Source organism: Atheta coriaria, unplaced genomic scaffold (genome assembly GCF_025399875.1).
Source record: "Atheta coriaria isolate IRGN ID8LTWV9N9 unplaced genomic scaffold, Caltech_Dcor_3.1 hic_scaffold_7_pilon, whole genome shotgun sequence".
Lineage (NCBI taxonomy): Eukaryota > Metazoa > Arthropoda > Insecta > Coleoptera > Staphylinidae > Dalotia > Dalotia coriaria.
Genome location: NW_027045449.1, coordinates 597,640 through 617,351, shown reverse-complemented (window position 1 = coordinate 617,351; position 19,712 = coordinate 597,640). Strand labels below are relative to the sequence as shown.

Below are 19,712 nucleotides of genomic sequence, written 5' to 3'. Positions count from 1 at the left end.
GTTAGGGTGCAAGAACTCTAAGCACTCCAGCAAACACGGAATTAAACGAAATTTGAAAAAAGTGTCCAATTGAATAATTACAGTGCCAGAAAGTGAATTGTGTGCTTGCTTGGTTAATAAAACGGATAAAAACGTGGTTTTAAGAAGATATGGTCATATTGTAAGTAGATAAATATTAAAATGTTATAAAATTTCACTTTTAAATAATAAAATAAATTTATCGATACAATCGATCGAGAAATAATGGGAGAGGCGTTTTGCCTTTGGCTCGTATGTCTTTGCAATGAGATACAATCAATTGTAATGAAATAAAACTTCGAAAATCTCAAACCGAACTTGAAACCTATAATTATTTCTCTCTCAGCACTCGTGCGCTATGATTATTAATTATTCCGTGTGTTGAGGTAACAATAGAATTTATATTATACTGGGTGTTTTCAATAGGCATACGCCAACATCCCCGGGCATGACGTGCCGGGTGTCTTCCTACGGCGCCGCCTCCGAATGGGACATCAACGACAGCGCGATCCCGCGCATCAGCGAATATGACCCTTTCTCGGAGTGGGCCGATGGCCACTGTCGGCTGGTGTATCGCGCGGATTCTGAGGAGGCAAAGCGACACGCGAGTGGCTGGGCGATGCGCAACACCAACAATCATAACGTGCATATTTTGAAAAAAAGTTGTCTTGGGGTTTTGGTTTGTTCTATGAGATGCACCCTACCGAATGGTGATACTGTTCATTTGAGACCTGCTATTTGTGATAAAGCACGCAAAAAACAACAAGGTGAGAAAAAAAAAATTTTAAAATTTTTTGAAATTTTAAAATTTTTTTTGGGAAAAAGTTAAAATTTTTTGAAAATTTAAAATTTTTTTGGGAAAAATTTAAAATTTTTTGAAATTTTAATTTTTTTTGGGAAAAATTTAAAATTTTTTGAAATTTAAAAATTTTTTTTGTGAAAAATTAAAAGTATTTTGAAATTTTAAAAATTTTTTGAAATTTAAAAATTTTTTTTGTGAAAAATTTAAAATTTTTTTTGGGAAAATTTTCAAATTTTTTGAATTTTTAAAGGTAAACCATGTCCAAATCGTCAGTGTACAGGCAGATTAGAAATACTAGCCTGTCGAGGGCATTGTGGTTACCCAGTGACGCATTTCTGGAGACATACCGAGCATGCGATTTTTTTCCAAGCGAAAGGAGTGCATGACCATCCGCGGCCGGAAGCAAAGAGCACATCAGAGGCGCGTCGCAGCATCGGCAGTGGGAGGCGAGTGAGAGGCCTGGCTGTTCTACTAGCGCGAGAATCCTCAATGACTAACAAGGTAAAGAATCAAAACATTTTCGGATTTAATAAGCGGGAGCCGACAGTGAAAGAAAACAACAATACATTGATAAATCGACCACACAGAACATAATTGTTGGTTGTGTTGCATACCATTGTAATTATCAACTAGACAAACGCTCTGCGCCAGAGGTGAAAACTCACAATCATTAAAATAACTATCGATGAATCTAAGCAGAATATTTTATGTTTTATGATTCACTGATAAATAATACTTCTGCAATTTATAACATACTCGTAAATTCTAATAAAAGATAATCTTTTGCAGTTTCTTTCCAAGCGTCAATATAAATCGCACCTTGCCGCCCCGCCGCCCCCACCACTGATAGCAGACGCCGAGAAATCCTATTGCTCCTGCCCGCCGTTTGAATGCGTGTGTAGTATTCACACAACAACGCCCCTCCAGTATTCCCCCGGTGCTTCAACTTCCGCCTCCGCAACAACCGCCCCCTACCACCACCAGCAACAAATTCTCGATTCGTATTGGACGCAAGAACCGCCACAAGCACAATCCTACCCGACCGAAGTGGCGGCTATGCCCCCGACGCAATCCTATGATTTTACTCTACCATTAAACATCCCAGGTGATCTCTTTCAACCCGAGGAGATCTTCCAGTTGGATCAACCCATAAAGAATGAATTCACTAATGTGGTCCCTAATGTCAATACAACTAGTCAATCACCACCTACTCTACTTGACCTTGGAAGTGGGACCATCCATCGTGAATACAAAGCGGAATACTGGACGCAAACCAATGTCAATACCAATGACGATAGCAACTCAAGCAGTCGATTTAATTTCAACGCTTCCCCCGATACAATCATGAGTAACAATAATAACACCCTGTGTTCTTCATCGTTTGATGCCAAAACCCACCAGGAGGAGTTTTTTTACCAACAGCAAATAAATACACAAAACCAAGTTGGTTTTGTTGCTGATTTAGGCGAAGGGAAGATGTATTATGATGATTTGCACTACGAGTACGGTAATAAGTATAAACTGTGTCAATATGAGCAAGGACAACGGTTTCCATCCGCTGGTGCGCATGCGCCAAGTCAAAACAATGAGTATATTGATTATACTTGTCTGCTGAGTAGTAATGGTTATGAAAAAATGCAAATGGCCGACGGGATGTTCGAAGATGTGCATAACCTCAACGGATTCAAAATGGCGCACGGATACAATTGCAACAATGAGTTCGAGCACATCATGTTGAACAATTAAACAATTACTAACGGGATATCAATTATTCAAGTTTTCTGTTTTCTTAAACGTGTGCCTTTTTTGATTACTTATCAAATTTATTAAGTCAATTATATCTAACAAACGATTAGTGTATATTTTCTTAGTGTAAATTGTGTTTGTTACTTATTTCCGCATTAGAATACTTATTACGTTTGACGGTCGATGGGCATTTTTAACGTTTGCACCGTGTATTAGACTATTATGCTGTTCGATTGGTTGTATTGTATATAGTTAGGTGCATAGTTTCAATTAGATGCGAATCAACAACGAAATAACTCTGTATATACATAGATTCTAATAAATATTGTGATATTACTGACGCTCGTCATCTTTTCATGCAGATTGTTTTGTATTTCTTACCTTGGATGTGGTGTGGAATTGTTTTCATCTAGGTAATGGCGGACTGCAACGGTTTTGTTGTTGTTTTCTTCGATGCACAATAACTACTGCTAACGCTGCTAACAAAACAACTCTTAGGTGTGAAAAACGTGAAAAACAAGTGTTTTAGAGATAAGAGAGATCACGTGATGTTGCGCGGACGCGCAAAATTTGTGCATGAAGAAGTGCATTGCAGCGCCCCCTCGTGGTAGATTATAAAGTTATATTTTTCAAATTTACGTTGAATAAAGATTAAAACACATTATTTCAAGCTTTATAGAGAAGCAGAGACGCTGAGGATTTAAACTAATCATTTATTTGTTTTATTATGCAAGAAAACATGCAAAAAAGAGTAAATATTGAGAAATTTTGTTTTAATTCAATAAAATTGAGCTCATATGCAATGACCTTGAAACATTTTATTTGGTAAACGACATGCTAGCGCCACCTACATTCAATTTATAGAACTACATTGCAAACATGTTCAAATTCTTATATTTTTCAGGAAATAAACATGATTTTGATGGAAATACACCATGCAATTATCATTTTAATTCTTTCTTTATTGTTTATATAAAAATTTGTTATCATATTATGTGACCAACGCAACTACGCAGACAAACAATCGTCTACTGTCGAAAACTTTGACGTTTATCTTGGTTTATCATGGTCTCGTTACAGACTGTACATGCACAATATCTATCCACAATCAATTAAACTGCCTGCTAGCGGATATTAAAAATTCGTAAAGCTTTGTCAATTATGTCTCCTCATTGTGTGTGTTGTGTAAACTTAAAGAGTAACCAGAAGAGAAGTACATGTTTCAACAAGACGAGAGAAAAACACACTTAAAATCAAAGATTAGCAGAGTTTGAAGTAGCGAATAGACAAGTGTTAGTACAGAGCCACTAGAAAAATAGAAAATACAATAAATATTCATTTGTCTTTAGCGTTTTTTCTTCATCAAGTTATTTATAATCCTAGCACAATTTACGGTGTGATGCATATTGCGTTTGATAAAATGGTCTCAAGTTTATTCCCCACCGTCTCTTTCTCTTGTTTTAAAGCTTATTTACAGTTTCATTGAACTTCATATAAATTGGTGAAAGATTATTGATTGTGATTCGTTTGCCGGTTAGACACTAGAGAATATTCTAACAATAATATTACAGATATAGGACAGCTTGAAGTTGCAAGTTTCAACAGTATGTAAAAAGTTCGAAATTCAGGGGACAATCAACTAGTTCAACTAGTGAAAACTGCGTGTCTTCGGTGTGGTGTCTTGAATATTCGATACAACTAGGTAAATGTATGAAGATAATTCCCATCCGCAAATCCGCTTGAAACTTTTTGAAATTGTTTTGATTCTCACCAACAGCTATTTATAAATAATGATCAACAAAACAAGCCACGATGAGAACGAATGAATACAAGTGATGTCCGTATGTGTATTAAATATGTACAAATCTCCAATCTCCTGCTCTGATAGCGAATAAAAATGGTCAATCGTGAATAATGTAATGGACAAAATATCTTATCACCAGTATTATACTATCATATCACTAGACAAAGACCAACTTGCGTAATGTTTGCTTCTTTTACCATGCATGCCATCTTATTATCACATTAATTCTAATTTTCGCAAACAAATCAAACGAAAAAGTTACTCATTCACAACTAAATCACGTCCTTCGTACATTAATATGCTAGATTAATGTACCGATAATGTAAATATTGAACTTAGAAACAAAGGTAATATTGAGATATCACATAAACGTAAGAACTTAAGCGCGAAAATAGAATACGAATTAAAATAGCGGTCAGTTTGCTTTCACTTGTCTTCCTTGGTCGGCGAGTTCGGCAGCGAGTGGCACGCCGAGTCGCTCACCGACTCGTCCATCGGCACCAGCGGCGTCGATTTCGGCACGTTGTGACTCTGCGACATCGTCGGCCTGGCTTCCTCTGATGTACTAATTGGGACAATCTTCACCCGGTAGAACTTGGTGCCTTTTGCGACGTTATAACGATTTTCAGACTGAAAAATATAACAAAATAGTAAGGATAACCTCAAATATTTAAATTTTTACCTTTTTAGTTTGACAGTATTCCTTCTCAACCACCAGAGCTGTGAAATAAATACTTGTATCTTCATTCTCCAGCGGATTGTACTCTTTTGTACAGTCTGTGTGCACAAAATGCAACACATCACTCTCCTGTACAACGATGAAGTTCTTATACTTGGCTTTCCACATAACAAGAACTTTATCGCCCTTGGAACAAGTATCAACATTCACTCTGTTTGTAGCCACCAATGCTGTTTGACTAACTGTCAATGGTTCTTTGTACTTGGAACGTTTCACAGCTCCTGAACAACTTGAAGTACTCGCTGTCATTTCACTGGATTCCATGCGTTTCAACAACTGCAATTCTAGTTCATCTTTTTCTTTCTGTAAAGTTTCGACTGTTTGGCGAAGTTCACTCGTTGAAGATGTTTCCATCTGAGACTCAGTCATTTGTAGAATTAAATTCTTTTGTTTGATGCAATCCAGTTTCAAAGCCGCCAGTAAATTGTCTTTCTCTTCAATGGATCGCTTTGCTTCCTCTCGGATTCTCTTCAATTCAAACTCGTATTCTTTATTGCGTTCGATGAGAATTTTCTCTGCACGCATGCGCTCTGCATGGCGAATTTCTTCAGTGATTTTTGTTAGTTCACTTTCAGACAAACCGATTTTTGCTGTCCTTCTGGACTTGATTCAGATAAACTACGTTCGGTCATAAAACGGAATTTTTTCCGCAAGTCATCCATGGCGGACTTGTGTTGATGCGCCATGCGATCAATCGCATCTTTTAACTCACGCTCCTTGTCGCGTTTCTCGCCTAGTTCCGCCTGCAAAACTAAGATCTGCGAGTTGTATTCATCGTCCGCGGCGCGTTGACTGCTCATCAATTGTTTGTTTTCATCAACGAGTTTATTAAGACTTGAATCGAGGCACGAGTTCTCCTCGCGGAGGCATTTGATTTCATCGACGTGAGATTTCAGCTGTTGTCTGTAATTGGAAAGCTCAAAGTTGTGACTTTCGGTGAGTTGGGAAATCGCTTTCTCTTTGAGATCAAACTCGTGCGTGAGATTATCCCAGGAAGAACTTAAACTTTTACAGCGCAACTCAAGCGCTGAACTTTCACATTGCACTTTTGTCTTAATCGCCGCCATTTCCTGCCGTAAATCAGTGAAAATCGAGCGGTAAATCGTCGCCATATTAATAAGCAAGTCTTTTAACTTATCCTGCTCACTTCTCGACGATTGTAAATTATCCTAGAATAAAATATTCTCAATTAAACGTAAATTTTAAACGTGACATGATTATCATGCATCTACAATGTTTAAAACTAATAATAGCTAAGGATAAACAAGGATAGGCCACCAATGCTAGCGCTCCGTCAACAAGTGTGGTATATACATACAACTGAACTGAACAAAACGCAAACTAAAAACGTAAAAACAACCGTGCGGTATATATGAGAGAGAGTATCGGTCTGCGAGAGTGGAAGTACCTGGAGCAACGCAACCACGTCGTTGGCGTTGCTCAGCTGCAGCGCGATCTCGCCGGCCGCCTGCTCAATGCTCAGACTCGACGGCAGGCTTTCGTCGATATAGAACTCCTCGCTGACGAAATCGCTAGCATGGTAGCCGGTGGGCGAGTGGGGCGCGTGCGGCGACAGCGACTTGGAGCGCACGAAACCAGCGAGGTGCTGGTGGTGCGAGTTGTAGCAGCTGTCGCCAACATTGCGCAGCGAGGCCATCTCGTCAATAGACTCGAGCGAGACATTCTGGCGGCCGCTGCTGCCTCCTTCCACAAGGAAAGTACGCGGCGGTTTGCGCGGCGCCGCCGCCGCCTTGTTCTTATCACAACAAACCTCTGTTAGTGTTGTCATGTCGCTGTAGCCGGGCCGCGGGGAGGGTGGATCCTTCTCGAACTGGAGATCCATGGGACTCTGACAGACTTTTTCGAATTCTTCTGTGTCTGTTTCGGATTCACAACCCCTAAATACAAAAAATATTAAATTAAAAACAAAAATAAAATAATTTTAAGTATTAACCTGTCAAGATCTTTAAGTTGTGCGATTCCATGCGGTAAAAGACATTCATTATCACCAGGCTTCAGCAGATTCTGATCCAGATTGCTTGCTAATCCCACCTCGTTGACAACCTGCTCCAATTTTTCCTCACAAGTCCCTCTGCTTTGTCCTCACTTTTAACTTGTGATTTCGCTAAGAAATAATTCGTTATCGCTGTCATATCCGGAATAACAAGATTCTCCCCCATCTCGGGCACAGCTCTCTTCAGCTCTTCAATATCCTCAATGGATAAAGTCGGCAGACTAGAATCAAAAGCAGATGGCGGCTGTGTCGCAAAATTCGGTGGTAAGTCATTCATCCCCGGAAACAAGCCCATCAAAAAGTGTCCGTCATACTTCGCCTTGAAATCTTTCCTCCGTGTTACCTCATCGTTATAAATCGTCATCATATAACACGTTAAATCAGAAGCCCACAAAAGATACGCCTGCGAAAACTTCTTACGACGCAGTACTTCAACCACCGCAGCCATGTATGCTTCCGGCGCCATGTGGATCTGTTGCAGAACACTTATGTTAAACCTCAACCGTACAACGTGTTCATAATACGCTAAAATCCTATCAGTTGAACAACGTAATAAATTCTCAGCGTGTATCATCCATTTTAATCGTTGATGTAGATTATTACAGAGTTCTTCTTTACTGCGCATGCACCGCTTGTGAATATCACAGAGTTTCCAGTGATTATTCAACATGCGTATCAGTTGTTTACCGTGCGAGATGCACAAATCAGGCAGCACGGAATTATCGCGTAAATCACCCGCGCGCGCCTGATTACTCTGAAAAGACTGCGCTGAGTAGCTTTGTTCCTTCACCAGCGGTTCACAACTGTGCGTGAGTTGATCCAGACTGAAGAGACGTTTGCTCAAACCGGAAATCTCCTTCATTTCGGTGTTACTGGACGTAACAAACGCATATTGTACTTCTTCGTAGAGATTTTTGAATAATTCAGCGTGGTAGTACTCGATACCACGCGAGCATGTATCGTAGAGTGAATCCATGGTAGTTTCGCTTTTAGAGTCTCTTCGGGCTTCGATCCATTCGAGGAGCGTCTTGCTGGTGCTCGGCGCTTTGTCGGCGTCGACTTCAGTGAGTAGCAGTGATGGTATTATTGGTATTTTTGCTAATTTATCCAAAGCTTCTTTATATCTATCAATTTTTTTAAATAAAATTAGTTTAAGTTGACTTAATGAGTGATAATTGAGTGTGGTTTACTTACACACTTAAAAATTCTACATAAATATTACGTTGCTCGAGATACTCGTCGAAGAACAGCCGCACCGTGCTGATGCGCTTCTGGAAATCATTCGTGATATCTTCGAGATTCGCAATGGCCGCCAACCAGCCTTGGTGCGCGAGTTGTTGGTCGTAAACAACGCTCTGGCAGCATTGGCTCTCGCGAAGCGCTTCTTCGTAGAACTCTTGTGCCAGTCGTGCCCGCTTCGTCACCGTCTCCATCGTGGATGGTAGGTTTTTACTTTGTAGAACTCTTTTTCGGAATTCTAACCACAAATTTTTCATTAAAAAACTTAAAAATTTTACAAAAAAAAGTAAAAATATTACCATTATAAGATGAATATCCAGTTGGTTGTATACCATCACTAGCATCCTCAGTAAAAACCTCATCCCCAGCAGTTGATTGAAGTCGCTGGTTGGTAGGCAGGCAAACATACGAATTGGAACATGCGCTGGCCGATGGCGGCGTGGGTGATTCAATGCTGCTCTTGCTGAATAGAAAGATGGGATTTGTGTCCGTCCCTGACGAGTACGAGATCACTTTGGCACTGTTTTCCAGGCAAATGCCGCCGCTCACCAGCAGCACCTGGTCCTCCGGTGGCACATCCAAACGATTTCCTATCTCTAGCTTCAATTGTCCCACACTAAAACACCGAAAACATGAAATTTCATCATAAAAACATCAATTTTCATCATTTATTTACCTCTCGGTAGTCATTTCCAGTTGAAACTCAAGCATGGTGCCTGTCTCGACACGAAAGATGAACAGATTCATGGTGATGACTTTGCGTTGTACTCGAAGTGGGATAATTCTATAAAAAAAAAGTGAATCATGAATGAAAAGTGCTATTTATGTTTACGCGTCAATATTTTTTTACATATTTGATTGTTACATGTGTTGCAAGCAAGGATTTACATAGTTATGATAAGAAAACGTGTGATACGATAACGCAATGTGCTTAAAATAATTTCCGCACGTTAATCTACGATCACAAGTTTTTGTTTGTCTGGCGTGGCGCAGTCATCGTTACTCGTGTTTGTTTTATGATACAATATTGTTTATTCATCGCGACGTGCAACTAGACATGTCTTACAAGTGTAACAAGTTGTGCATTTAATAATAAATAGAATGTTTTGTGTGTTGCGCGCATGATTTGCAAATATGCGTTGTTAATTAATAGATAACTGAGCCTAACAAAATGGATGGATGCGAAGTTGTGTATTAGTCATTAGTCATTATGTAAAAAATAAATGTTGATGCTTTGTTACTCCTCTCTGCGCATGTGTTGTTTATTTACGTTACCCGATTGTGTTTTGTTTCTTATATTGAGATTTGGTTGGTTTTGTTGTGTTCACTTGCTTCTTGTGTCGCCTTTGTGTGTATTGACGCGTTTGTTATTATGATCGCTGCGATTTTGTTTCGATACACGCGCACACGGCGTGTACGTACGCGCACACCACACACGAATACTGTTGCGTCGCAAGGTTGTGCACCTTGTGTATACCTTTTGCACAACTTGTGATCGTGCGGAATGGCGGCCACAGAAATAAATAACTTGCTTGCTTGCTTACCTGACTTTCGTCGCATTAACTCGCCGATAACACTGATATTCCTCCTTCGGTTGCTTGCACGCGGGCGACGACTATCAAATCAATTTGTAGCGCATCATGTCGATGTGCTGCTTACGGACGCGTTCGTTAAGCGAGCGCGCGCCATCAGCTGGTAATGATTGTGGCGGTCGACACCGTCGGCCAAGGAGGCGGTGGCGGCTGCAACGGCGGTGATGGCTTGCGGACGCGACCTCGCGTGATTGTTGTCTTCGCTGGCGCTGCTCGTGTTTGCGTCGATGACCAGCAAGGCCATTTACGCACGAATGAACGAGTTGGCCGCGCGCACCGACACTCGCCAAAAACTGAATCGGTTTGTTTTCCCAGCGCTCAGGCGAATCTGAAAATCAGATGATTTTTGTTGGGAATATACACCACACTGAGCGCGCTGTCAAACTTCTTCTTATGAGTATTTACATAGCACATGCTTAGAATGCGGCTTCCACTTAATCTGCTGATCTGTGAGTTGTCAAGATGTAGTTTGAGGCCAATAGATGGCGCTGCATGTCCACAAACTTGAAATTATATTGTTAAATCAAAATAACGCGTTTAAAAGTATAATTTTAATGCATTTCAAGGTGTTATGTATTAATATTTCAACTATAATCATCTCAACACGTTATTTTTGATATTATTAAACAAAATAACTAAGTATTAAACCATTTTCCAACGAAATTTCTTCCTTTTTCGTGTTGTTGTCTTGTACAACACGCAATTTCCATTATTTATTGCTTGTAAACAAAGTATAAATAGAAAAACTGATCAATGTTGAAGTTAAGTTGTAAAAAATTGTGTAACAAAATGGCTGACTACAATTTAATCAAATATATTGCGGTTTTGTGTGTTTTATTCGTGATGAATACCAACGTAATTGAATTTGTTTTTATTTATTTAACCAGTGGTTTTGTTCATTTGTTTATTTTGTGTTTTATAATTCATAGGCATGGAAAAATGTTCCGCAAGAGTATGTTGAATCTGGTAATGTTATTATGGCAACGTGCCTTGGAAAAATCCCGATATCAAAAGGTAAAATTCTTATTTATCCAACAATTCTTGTGTTTTACGTAGGTAATATTTTTAGAAACCGTTGAAAAAGCACGTGATTTTATCTTCCCCGAGCATGGAACAGAAGAGGAAGGCCACTACAAGTGTTACTTAAAATGTGTTTTCGAAGAAATGGGAGTTGTAAGTGATATCAAAGTTTTAAATAAAAAAACGTAATTTGTCGCCATTTTATTTTATTACAGTGGGAAAATGGCGGTGTAAATGCTGACACAGCTACTAAAGCTTTTCCTGAGAATCTCAGAGAGAAATTCAGATCGAATCATGTTACATGTCAAGATACAAGTATGTTGCACAACTATTTCATATGTTTTTATTTCAAAAATGACGATTTTATTTAACAGGAGGAGCTGATGAATGTGATTCAGCGTATCAAATAATGGAGTGCTACAAAAATAACGATCCTAATGTAAGAAGCCCTTCATAAACAACTTCAAAAGATTTAATTTCATGTTTTCTTATAGATTTTCTTCGTAATTTAATTAAATGTTTCTGGGAACAACAACAGAAGGATTTCAAGGCAATGATCATGGAAAATCGCAGTTTTAAGCACGTAATTCATCAAATTAATCTTGTATAGTTGTTCTAGGAGTTAAAATAAATTTGCAAAGCTAAATATTTGTATTTATAAGTGAAAAACATTTTAGGAACTTTTTTTGATTACATTTTCCACAGGTAGGTGGCGCTGATCCAAGAAACCTTGCGTCAAACGCGGAAAAACTTAGTTAGGCAACTCTACTTTCATTACTCGTGTATTATTACTTTCCTTATGTAATAAAATCGCTTTCCTGGTCAATTTACGACAAAACTAAACCTTTACAAGCAATATTCAAGTAATAACACACAAAATCCTCGTTTTTTCATCAAAATTACATGCTTTCCAATGAATTTATTATGAAAATCGCACAAAATATATTCATTCAAAGCTAAGTACCGTATTCCACAACAATGGCAGCATGCTGAAAGCTTCATCAAGACTTATCACTTTCGATGTATTATTTCCGAGACGGATCCCGGCCGGCCGGCCCGAATCTTGGCTTAATGAAAGGGCCAGCACATTCATGTGCTTTGCGGTCATCGGGCCAATGTACTTAAAAGGTTTCATGTGAGCTTGTGCCTTCCTCGCTTCGGACCACAGCTTGAAAAAGCGGGATGAATCAAATCTACAAGTGAAAAGTCCCCGATTACATTCGCTTACTGCATTTCAGTGTATTTTGTAATTACAACCTGCAGCCTGTTAGGTTAATGCGGTTTAATCGCTTACATCGCTTAACCATATTGCAGAGATACCCGGCATGCATCCATTGGGAATGAGGGGAACCCCAAACATTTACGGTGCTAATAGATTCCAAGTTTTTGCATCGTTTTGAGACCTATTTATAAAATAAACACAAAATAACAAAAATTCTTAATATTTTTATGTTTTTCCTGACATCATTGATGACATCTTCGCCGTCATTACGTGCACACGTCTTAAAATGGCGGATGTGATTGCCGTGCATCTTCAATAGCTGATTCAGTGTTAATCTCGCGACTTCTTTGGGTAGTGTGACAGTTTGCCAGAGTTTATGTTCGGTGGTGAGTGCTTCGAAACGTTTACAAACTGGACGCACATTATTAAACAAATCAAAGGCACTTAGATGGGAAAATATCATCAGGAGGACTTCATTTGGCAAATCCGTCAAGGGTTTGCATCTTTTTCTTGTGCTTTTATCTTTGACTTTTAACGAACGCTTTAGACACGAGTCTGCATTTGATACAGTTTTTATAATTAGAGATTTGCGCGATTTCATTTTTAGGATTTGAAATTTGACATTTGGGAATTTTGAATTAGAGATTTATTAATTTGAAATTAATACTTTTACTTTGACATGTTATGACATGTGGATATTAAATCAAATTGTTACATTACATGTTGTAAAATTGAAAAAAAAACTATTTTTCTAATTTCATCAGTTTTTTTAAGGTTTAGAGACACAAAAAGTGGTACTTTAAACATGGGTGACCAAAGCCGTGACTAAAGTACTTTAGTCACGGGCTTTAGTCACGGAGCGGAACTTAAAACTCCTGTTTAGCTATTTGATCCTATAATATACGATTATTTGTTAAAAAAGAGATGTGAAACTGTTGTTCAAAGTTCTAAAAATTTTGATTACTAACATTTGCATAATGAGATCAATTATTTACTCTAATTTTAATTGCATTCCATTATCTATTCTCTTCTTCAACATTTCATCTTCACTTTTCGACGCATTTTTAAATATTCCATAAATTGCTCTTTTTGTTCGTTAAATCTCATTCAATTAAAATCTACGCGTTGTTCTTAATGTAAAATAATGAATTTCCTGCACAAATACACATTTTTTATTCTCTGACATTTAATTTTTCTTTCTGTAATCTCAAGTTGCATTTCCCTGGTTAATCTAAATTGGAATACATTTTTTTTATACAACTACGACAAGAATGACAAATGATACGCACTTGCGGCGGACCTCCTATCATCATGAGTGGCCATAGGCCGAATAAACATCACCCGAAATGAATAAAAAACAAAAACAAACCTTCATGCGAATGTGAATAAAACAGGGAATTTCATTCTCCTCTGGGGCACATCAAAAGCTCACGCATGGAATTATAATTCCCACGTGTAAAAACCTCATCTTTTTTCATGTAAATTCACCACTGCAGTCAAAAAAACAAATGAAAATCATAATTCTGCAATAAAAAGTGACAAATAATTTAATAGTAACACTTTGCAGGTCAATTTTTTACGTCATTGTCATGTAAACCCTGTTAATTTGGCGTGTCGCACACACATGTGTACATAATTAAGGAATTGGTGATTAATTACAGCGCGCGTCTGGCGGCGATCAACCCAAATTCTCTTTGGCGTTAAGCGAGTTTCGGCGAATGTAAAGTAAACTTTTTGCCAACAATACGGCCCGTAAAGTAGGGATGGAAATGTAGCAGCTAAATGACTAATTGATTTATGAATTAAATTAAACTTTACGGCGGCAAAACTAAACGATTTTGGGTGAAATTATTAAATCGTATTTGAAACAGTACGAAAAACAGAAATTTGCACTCGGAAAGTTAATAGCACACATAAAATATACACAAAAGAAAAAAGAAAATATAAAATGCATAAGGGATTTTCTAGGTCTGCTGGTTTTATGATTTTATGAACCACACACCTTATATAACTTTATTCTGAGGTAAAATAAAGTCTTAAACTCAAAATGCGCAAAAATAGTTTTTTTTCTTCTTTGCATTTGAGTAATTTTAAACCTCATTTAAATAACTCCACTGATTTGTATAACTGCAGACAGCCATTTACAGTCATTCAAAATTTAAACCGCTTGGTTTTCTTCATGAGAGCTAGCAGGTCGAGCCGTCGAGGAAAAAACTGACGGCTAAAATAAGAACGCGTGAAAAAATTGTGTGCCGTACGCCTTCAACATTGCGATGAATATATTTCTTATATCAGCGAAGTGTGCGTTTGAGTCGGTTTAACATTTTATCACGTGCTTTTTGCGGTTTTGCACTTGAATGTTATAAATGTCGCGGGTGGAATGTATACCAGATGTTTTCTTTTTATTTTTCTGTGAGACTACATTAACATATTCATGCATGTAATGGATTTGTAATCAGTTTTTTATTAGTAGCTTAATTAATTGCATCTTGTTGCTTGTTTATCTTTTATATTTTTTGTTAAAAAGGTAGAAATATGATTTATATTGTATGTTAATTAAAATTTGATGTTTTATGCTTTTAAATTAAGTTTTTTTGGATAAAAAGTAGTCTATGTGTTCTTTTGATGTGTTAGGAATAATATGTCAAAGTTTGATTAAATTTGGTTGGGTGGTTTTTGTGTTATTGAGCAACAAACATACATATTCGTAATTTCTACGACTTGCGACGCGTAGAACTCAGTGCAGTTGTGCGTAGACGCCTCTGTTATGATTACAAAGCTATAACAACGATTATAACCCCACACTAACAATTAACCCCAATATTACCCCCTTAAAATTAAAATTTGTCAAAAAGTATCCTATGTGCTATTCTGATATATAAACTATAATATTGCAAAGTTTCATTCAAATTAGTCCAGTGGTTTTTGAGTTATCTAGCCACAAACATCAGTTTTCACAAACTTTTTAATTTCTAATTCTAATTAAACTATTTATATTGTACAAAATACTAAACTAAATTGTGTATACTACCTAACATGCTTAACGTTTGAAAGTTTAAAAGCGGCAAGTCAAAGCCGCCGCAAACTTTGAGCGTAAGCCTAAGCCTTGATAACAATTCATGTGTGTTGCGAATATTCGGAATCAACATCGTTAATGAACCTTGACTGCTCAACTTTTGCTTTGCCACAGAAGCTTCACATCCTCATTTGGCCGAGTACTTGTACGCTGGGAACATGTGATGCTCTATCCATTATTGATTTTTGTGTAAGACATCCTCGATAGGGTTTTGTGTATTCACATTAAGATGTTTTACAAGAAATATTACAAAACTACAACATGAAATATGCATGTTTGGCAAATAAAATCAGAAAATTTGAGCGGTTGAAAAATTGTCATAACCAAAAATTAGCTAATTAAATTTTGGTTAATTTATAAAGCAGAAAGAGTGCGGTTATCTCGTAAACTAGAAGAGATAGAAAGGTCAAATCGCAGACTCTTAATCTACGAAACATGCTCTACAAGATAGGCTAGTTAAAATCGAAATCTAAGAGATGAAATTTTGAGTCATAAGAAAAAAATTGCCAAGGGGGGGTGCTTGATACTTTTTTTCGACGATTTTCAAAAATTCATATCTCTTAAACTAAAAGAGATAGCAACCAGCGGATTGTAGATTATGAAAGATTGGAAGATTCTTTATCAGATAAAAATATAAAATAATTATATTTCCAACAGTAAAAGGTTGAAAAACGCGACTAAAAGTGCTAAAAAGTGACATTTTGCAATTTTTGACCATTTTCTTCAAATGTGAATATCTCGTAAACTAAAAGAGATAGGAAGGTCAAATCGCAGACTCTTAATCTACGAAACATTCTCTACAAGATAGGGTAGTTAAAATTGAAATCTAAGAGATGAAACTTTGAGTCCTAAGAAAAAAATGGGCAATGGTACGATTTTCGCGACGATTTTCGGTAGCGTATATCTTCTAAACTAAAAAGGATAGCAATCAGCGGTTTGAGTATTATGAAAGATTCATACGGTGCCCTGAATGGAAGTCACTTTTACCGCTAGCTTCATACGGTACCCCGAATACAAATCACTTCTACCGCTACCCTTGTACGGTGCCCTGAATCAAATCACTTCTACCACTACCCTCGTACGGTGCCCTGAATACAAATCACCTATCGCTACCCTCGTACGGTGCCCTGAACACGAGTCACTTCTACCGCTACTGGAATTTTTTTTCGATTTTTTCCAATTCAATAGTAAATATCTCGTATACTAAAAGAGACAGATAAGAACGGATTTCAAATTCTTAATCAACGGAAAACGTTTTCTATGACAAGATAATACAATTACAAAAATTTGTCGGATTGAAAAGGATCATAACGAAAAATAGACTAACTGAATTATGATAGATCGTTATGAAACTGTGTGTTATCCGCAAGTTTTCAAAACGAGATTAAAGTGAACTGCGGGAAAATCAGCTAAAGTTTCAAAGTGGAAAACGAACCGAAAGCAACCGAACAAAAGCATTAAACGGTGCATTGTTTCATTATGGGTTTGTAGATAGAAAACTTTCTTTATTATTACAGACAAAACTCACGAGTATATGAAGTTTAAATGATTTAAAATATTATGATAAATGCAATGAATTGAATTACAAAACACATCATAACTAGTCGCTTAGTGTATTTAGAACCTAACTATACTAACTTTCATCATCAAAATTACACCATTTACTCGTAAATCAATTATTGCAATAAAAAGTGGCCTATATGTTATTCTGATGTATAACCTATTATACTATAAAATTTTATCGGAATTATTCAAATGGATTCTGTGTTATCAAGTCACAAACATCCATCTACCCTGTAGCGTAGCAAATAATAATTTTAAGCTACGCCACTGCATCCATTCATGTAAACTTTCACATTTGTAGGTTATAAAACCTCTGTGCTCGTACTTATTTTACTTATCACCAACATACGTAAAATTTTATGATGTACATTAATCCCGTACACCGAAATCAGTAAAACCGATCCAAACCATAAAAAACAACATAAAATTACATAAAACTTTATAAAATGATAACATGCGTCATAATATCTCTCCTTTATATTTAACAATTTATGTTGATATACATGTTACTTGTTCCTCTTAACAACTACCTTTCTGATATTTCCTAGCATGAACTCCGCATTACAAGTAAATCACAAATTGTGCAAACCAAGGATGAACCCAGCAGAAACGCGGACGTAATGATCATTTATCAAACAACCTAAGCTCATTTGACATTTACGTTAGTCCACTGCATCGCTCTTTACTGCTCTGTTTTCAACTCGTACGGAATTACGAGCGTGGCCCTTTATTTCCGTTCGCTGACGTCAGAAACAATACCTACGTTATGAGAGTTAACCAAGTATAAAATTAATATTTTTTGGGAGAAATAATTGTGTAGGAATAAATAAATATAAGATTGATTTTAAAATGTTAATTATAAAAGCACGGTTTTATCTTTGTGCTATCTCAGGGGAACATCCATCATATTGTTCGATTAATTTCCCTCGGGATTTAACGGATCTCACCTGGAATCTGGGCCGGAAGAGGCGGAAATATCACAATCACTTCACAAGTGACAATGGAGAAATGTTAACATAATATTTCTATGTTTTAAAATGTAAAAGGAAATGAATGAGTGTAGAAAATGCAAAAATTGAAGTTAAAATTAAAAAAATAAAATTTCTATTGGATTTTTAATATAAAATAGTGAATATCTTTTAAAATAAAAGAGCTAGAGACTTACGGTTTGAAAATTATGAAAGATTGAAAAATTCTCTATTAAATGAAAGAATAAAATAATTAAATATCGTGGGGTAAAAGGTCCAAAACCGTGACTAAAAGTGTCAAAAAATGGAATTTTTTGTTTTTGTCAATTTTTTCAATTGCGAATATCTCGCAAACTAAAAAAGATAGCAACTCGCGGATTGAAGAATATGAAAGTTTTGAAAATTCTTTATAAGACAAAATAATAACATATATAAATTTCGTGAGGCAAAAGTTCAAAAATCGTGACTAAAAGTGTTAATTTGAGAAAAATAAAATTTTACAGAATTTTCGTATAATTTTCAATAATAATCTTTAAAAAATACCTGAAAAACTTAAAAAATACTAAAAAATATAATTTTCCTAATAATACATCAAATATTTTATTATTTATAATTTTATTCACCAAAAAACTTAATTTATTGATAAAATAAAAGAATTTAAAATAAAAAATCCCACGATTCATTATTTCCTAATGTAAAACTTATACTTTGTCTTTACATTTCACCCCGACAGTAAAACTCTTCACTCAATTCCACTTACACACACATTTTCCACATTTTCACGCTCACACCGTCTGTGTGCCGGCATGAAAAGCACGAAGAGCAAAGTTTCCCGCGTCAGTATCGCGTTGCGCGCTGTTGATATCGACTCGGTGGAAATTCGGCGCGTCACATTACAACATATTTTATAATTCCAACTTTAAAAACTACACCCACTCTAAAATATTGTTTCATGTAGTTTGTACTACAAGTAACACAACCAACACAAACTAAACGCCATTAAAAGTTTAATCTGAATTCAAATTTAAACTAAAGTGCTGTAAAGTGCTTTGTATAATTTATGGATTGGTTCGGGGCTTCAATCGGAAATAGATGTGAGTACAATAGAGGTTAAAATAAAAGAATAAAATTGAAATTAATGGCACATTTGACACGCGGCGCATTTGAATCTAGGGCTTCACATTCGAATAGAATACGAGTATTCTCAAGATTTGCGTGTTCGGAAATTCCAACATCCGGATAACTTGGAACTTGAGATGCATTATTCATTTGCAACAGACTGCACATCAGTAATGAAAAGAGTTGGAAATTGTTATCAAACTATGCTGTATGTAGTATTATTCTACATGAATAAGTAAATATCCTGAAATTTTTTAAAAATTTTAGAAAAATAAATTTTAAAGTTATTGAGGTACAAACATACATATATGAATACTACGTGTGAAATATGTGAGTAATGCGGAATATTAGATAACTTTATCGTTTGGAAGTTGAAGGAAATTTACAAGTACATTCAAAACACGTACTCTTTGCACTGCTTCCGGATTGGTATTTGTACAAACCAAGTCTTCAAGAGTTTCATGTTTATTTATTTTTGTGAAACGACAAGGAGTAAAATTTAAATAAAAGTGAATTGTAAATATTCACCAGTTGAAGAAAACTTTACAAAATTCACAGAAAGTTTTTTGATGTAGAAAGGTGTAAAATACCGGTATCAATACCGGTTAACCGGTAAAATACCGGTGTCAATACCGGTTAACCGGTATTTTTTTTCAAAAACCGATAATTTTCAATACAAAAACAAATAAAAATTGAAAATTTTCCAAAATAATAAATTAATAAACTTTTTAAATACCGGTATTACTGGTATACCGATATTTTGATTAAAAAAATACCGGAGTAGAACTCA

At 36.4% G+C, this 19,712-nt stretch overlaps 3 protein-coding genes across 3 annotated transcripts; 2 read left to right on the top strand and 1 right to left on the bottom strand.

Moving 5' to 3' along the window:
- Positions 1 to 2,768, top strand: LOC135795841 (transcription factor glial cells missing 2-like). The gene is made up of 4 exons (XM_065307640.1): positions 1 to 160; positions 445 to 785; positions 1,071 to 1,321; positions 1,610 to 2,768. Exons 1-4 carry the CDS (start codon positions 150 to 152, stop codon positions 2,564 to 2,566), a joined length of 1,560 nt encoding a protein of 519 aa, XP_065163712.1. The 5' UTR covers positions 1 to 149; the 3' UTR covers positions 2,567 to 2,768.
- A 739-nt stretch (positions 2,769 to 3,507) lies between these two features.
- Positions 3,508 to 10,282, bottom strand: Atg17 (autophagy-related 17). The gene is given in 11 exon segments (XM_065308882.1): positions 3,508 to 5,000; positions 5,053 to 5,673; positions 5,676 to 6,278; positions 6,518 to 6,715; positions 6,881 to 7,007; positions 7,064 to 7,199; positions 7,202 to 8,247; positions 8,318 to 8,600; positions 8,662 to 8,978; positions 9,039 to 9,146; positions 9,907 to 10,282. Coding segments are annotated over 10 exon segments (3,606 nt in total). The 5' UTR covers positions 9,110 to 9,146; positions 9,907 to 10,282; the 3' UTR covers positions 3,508 to 4,796.
- Positions 10,283 to 10,679: 397 nt separating this feature from the next.
- On the top strand, positions 10,680 to 11,620 carry LOC135796008 (general odorant-binding protein 56d-like). The gene is made up of 6 exons (XM_065307863.1): positions 10,680 to 10,809; positions 10,884 to 10,968; positions 11,024 to 11,127; positions 11,190 to 11,289; positions 11,349 to 11,413; positions 11,469 to 11,620. The coding sequence occupies exons 1-6, from the start codon at positions 10,708 to 10,710 to the stop codon at positions 11,484 to 11,486; spliced, it is 474 nt and encodes a 157-aa protein (XP_065163935.1). The 5' UTR covers positions 10,680 to 10,707; the 3' UTR covers positions 11,487 to 11,620.
- Positions 11,621 to 19,712: the final 8,092 nt, after the last annotated feature.

Bases quoted from the DNA above. Each gene is read 5' to 3' on its own strand.
- LOC135795841 (XM_065307640.1), top strand. The intron at 786-1,070 runs GTGAGAAAAAAA...GAATTTTTAAAG, and splicing joins AGCACGCAAAAAACAACAAG to GTAAACCATGTCCAAATCGT. The intron at 1,322-1,609 runs GTAAAGAATCAA...AATCTTTTGCAG, and splicing joins AATCCTCAATGACTAACAAG to TTTCTTTCCAAGCGTCAATA.
- LOC135796008 (XM_065307863.1), top strand. From the start codon at position 10,708: ATGTTGAAGTTAAGTTGTAAAAAATTGTGTAACAAAATGGCTGACTAC. The intron at 10,810-10,883 runs GTAATTGAATTT...TATAATTCATAG, and splicing joins TATTCGTGATGAATACCAAC to GCATGGAAAAATGTTCCGCA. The intron at 11,128-11,189 runs GTAAGTGATATC...ATTTTATTACAG, and splicing joins TTTTCGAAGAAATGGGAGTT to TGGGAAAATGGCGGTGTAAA.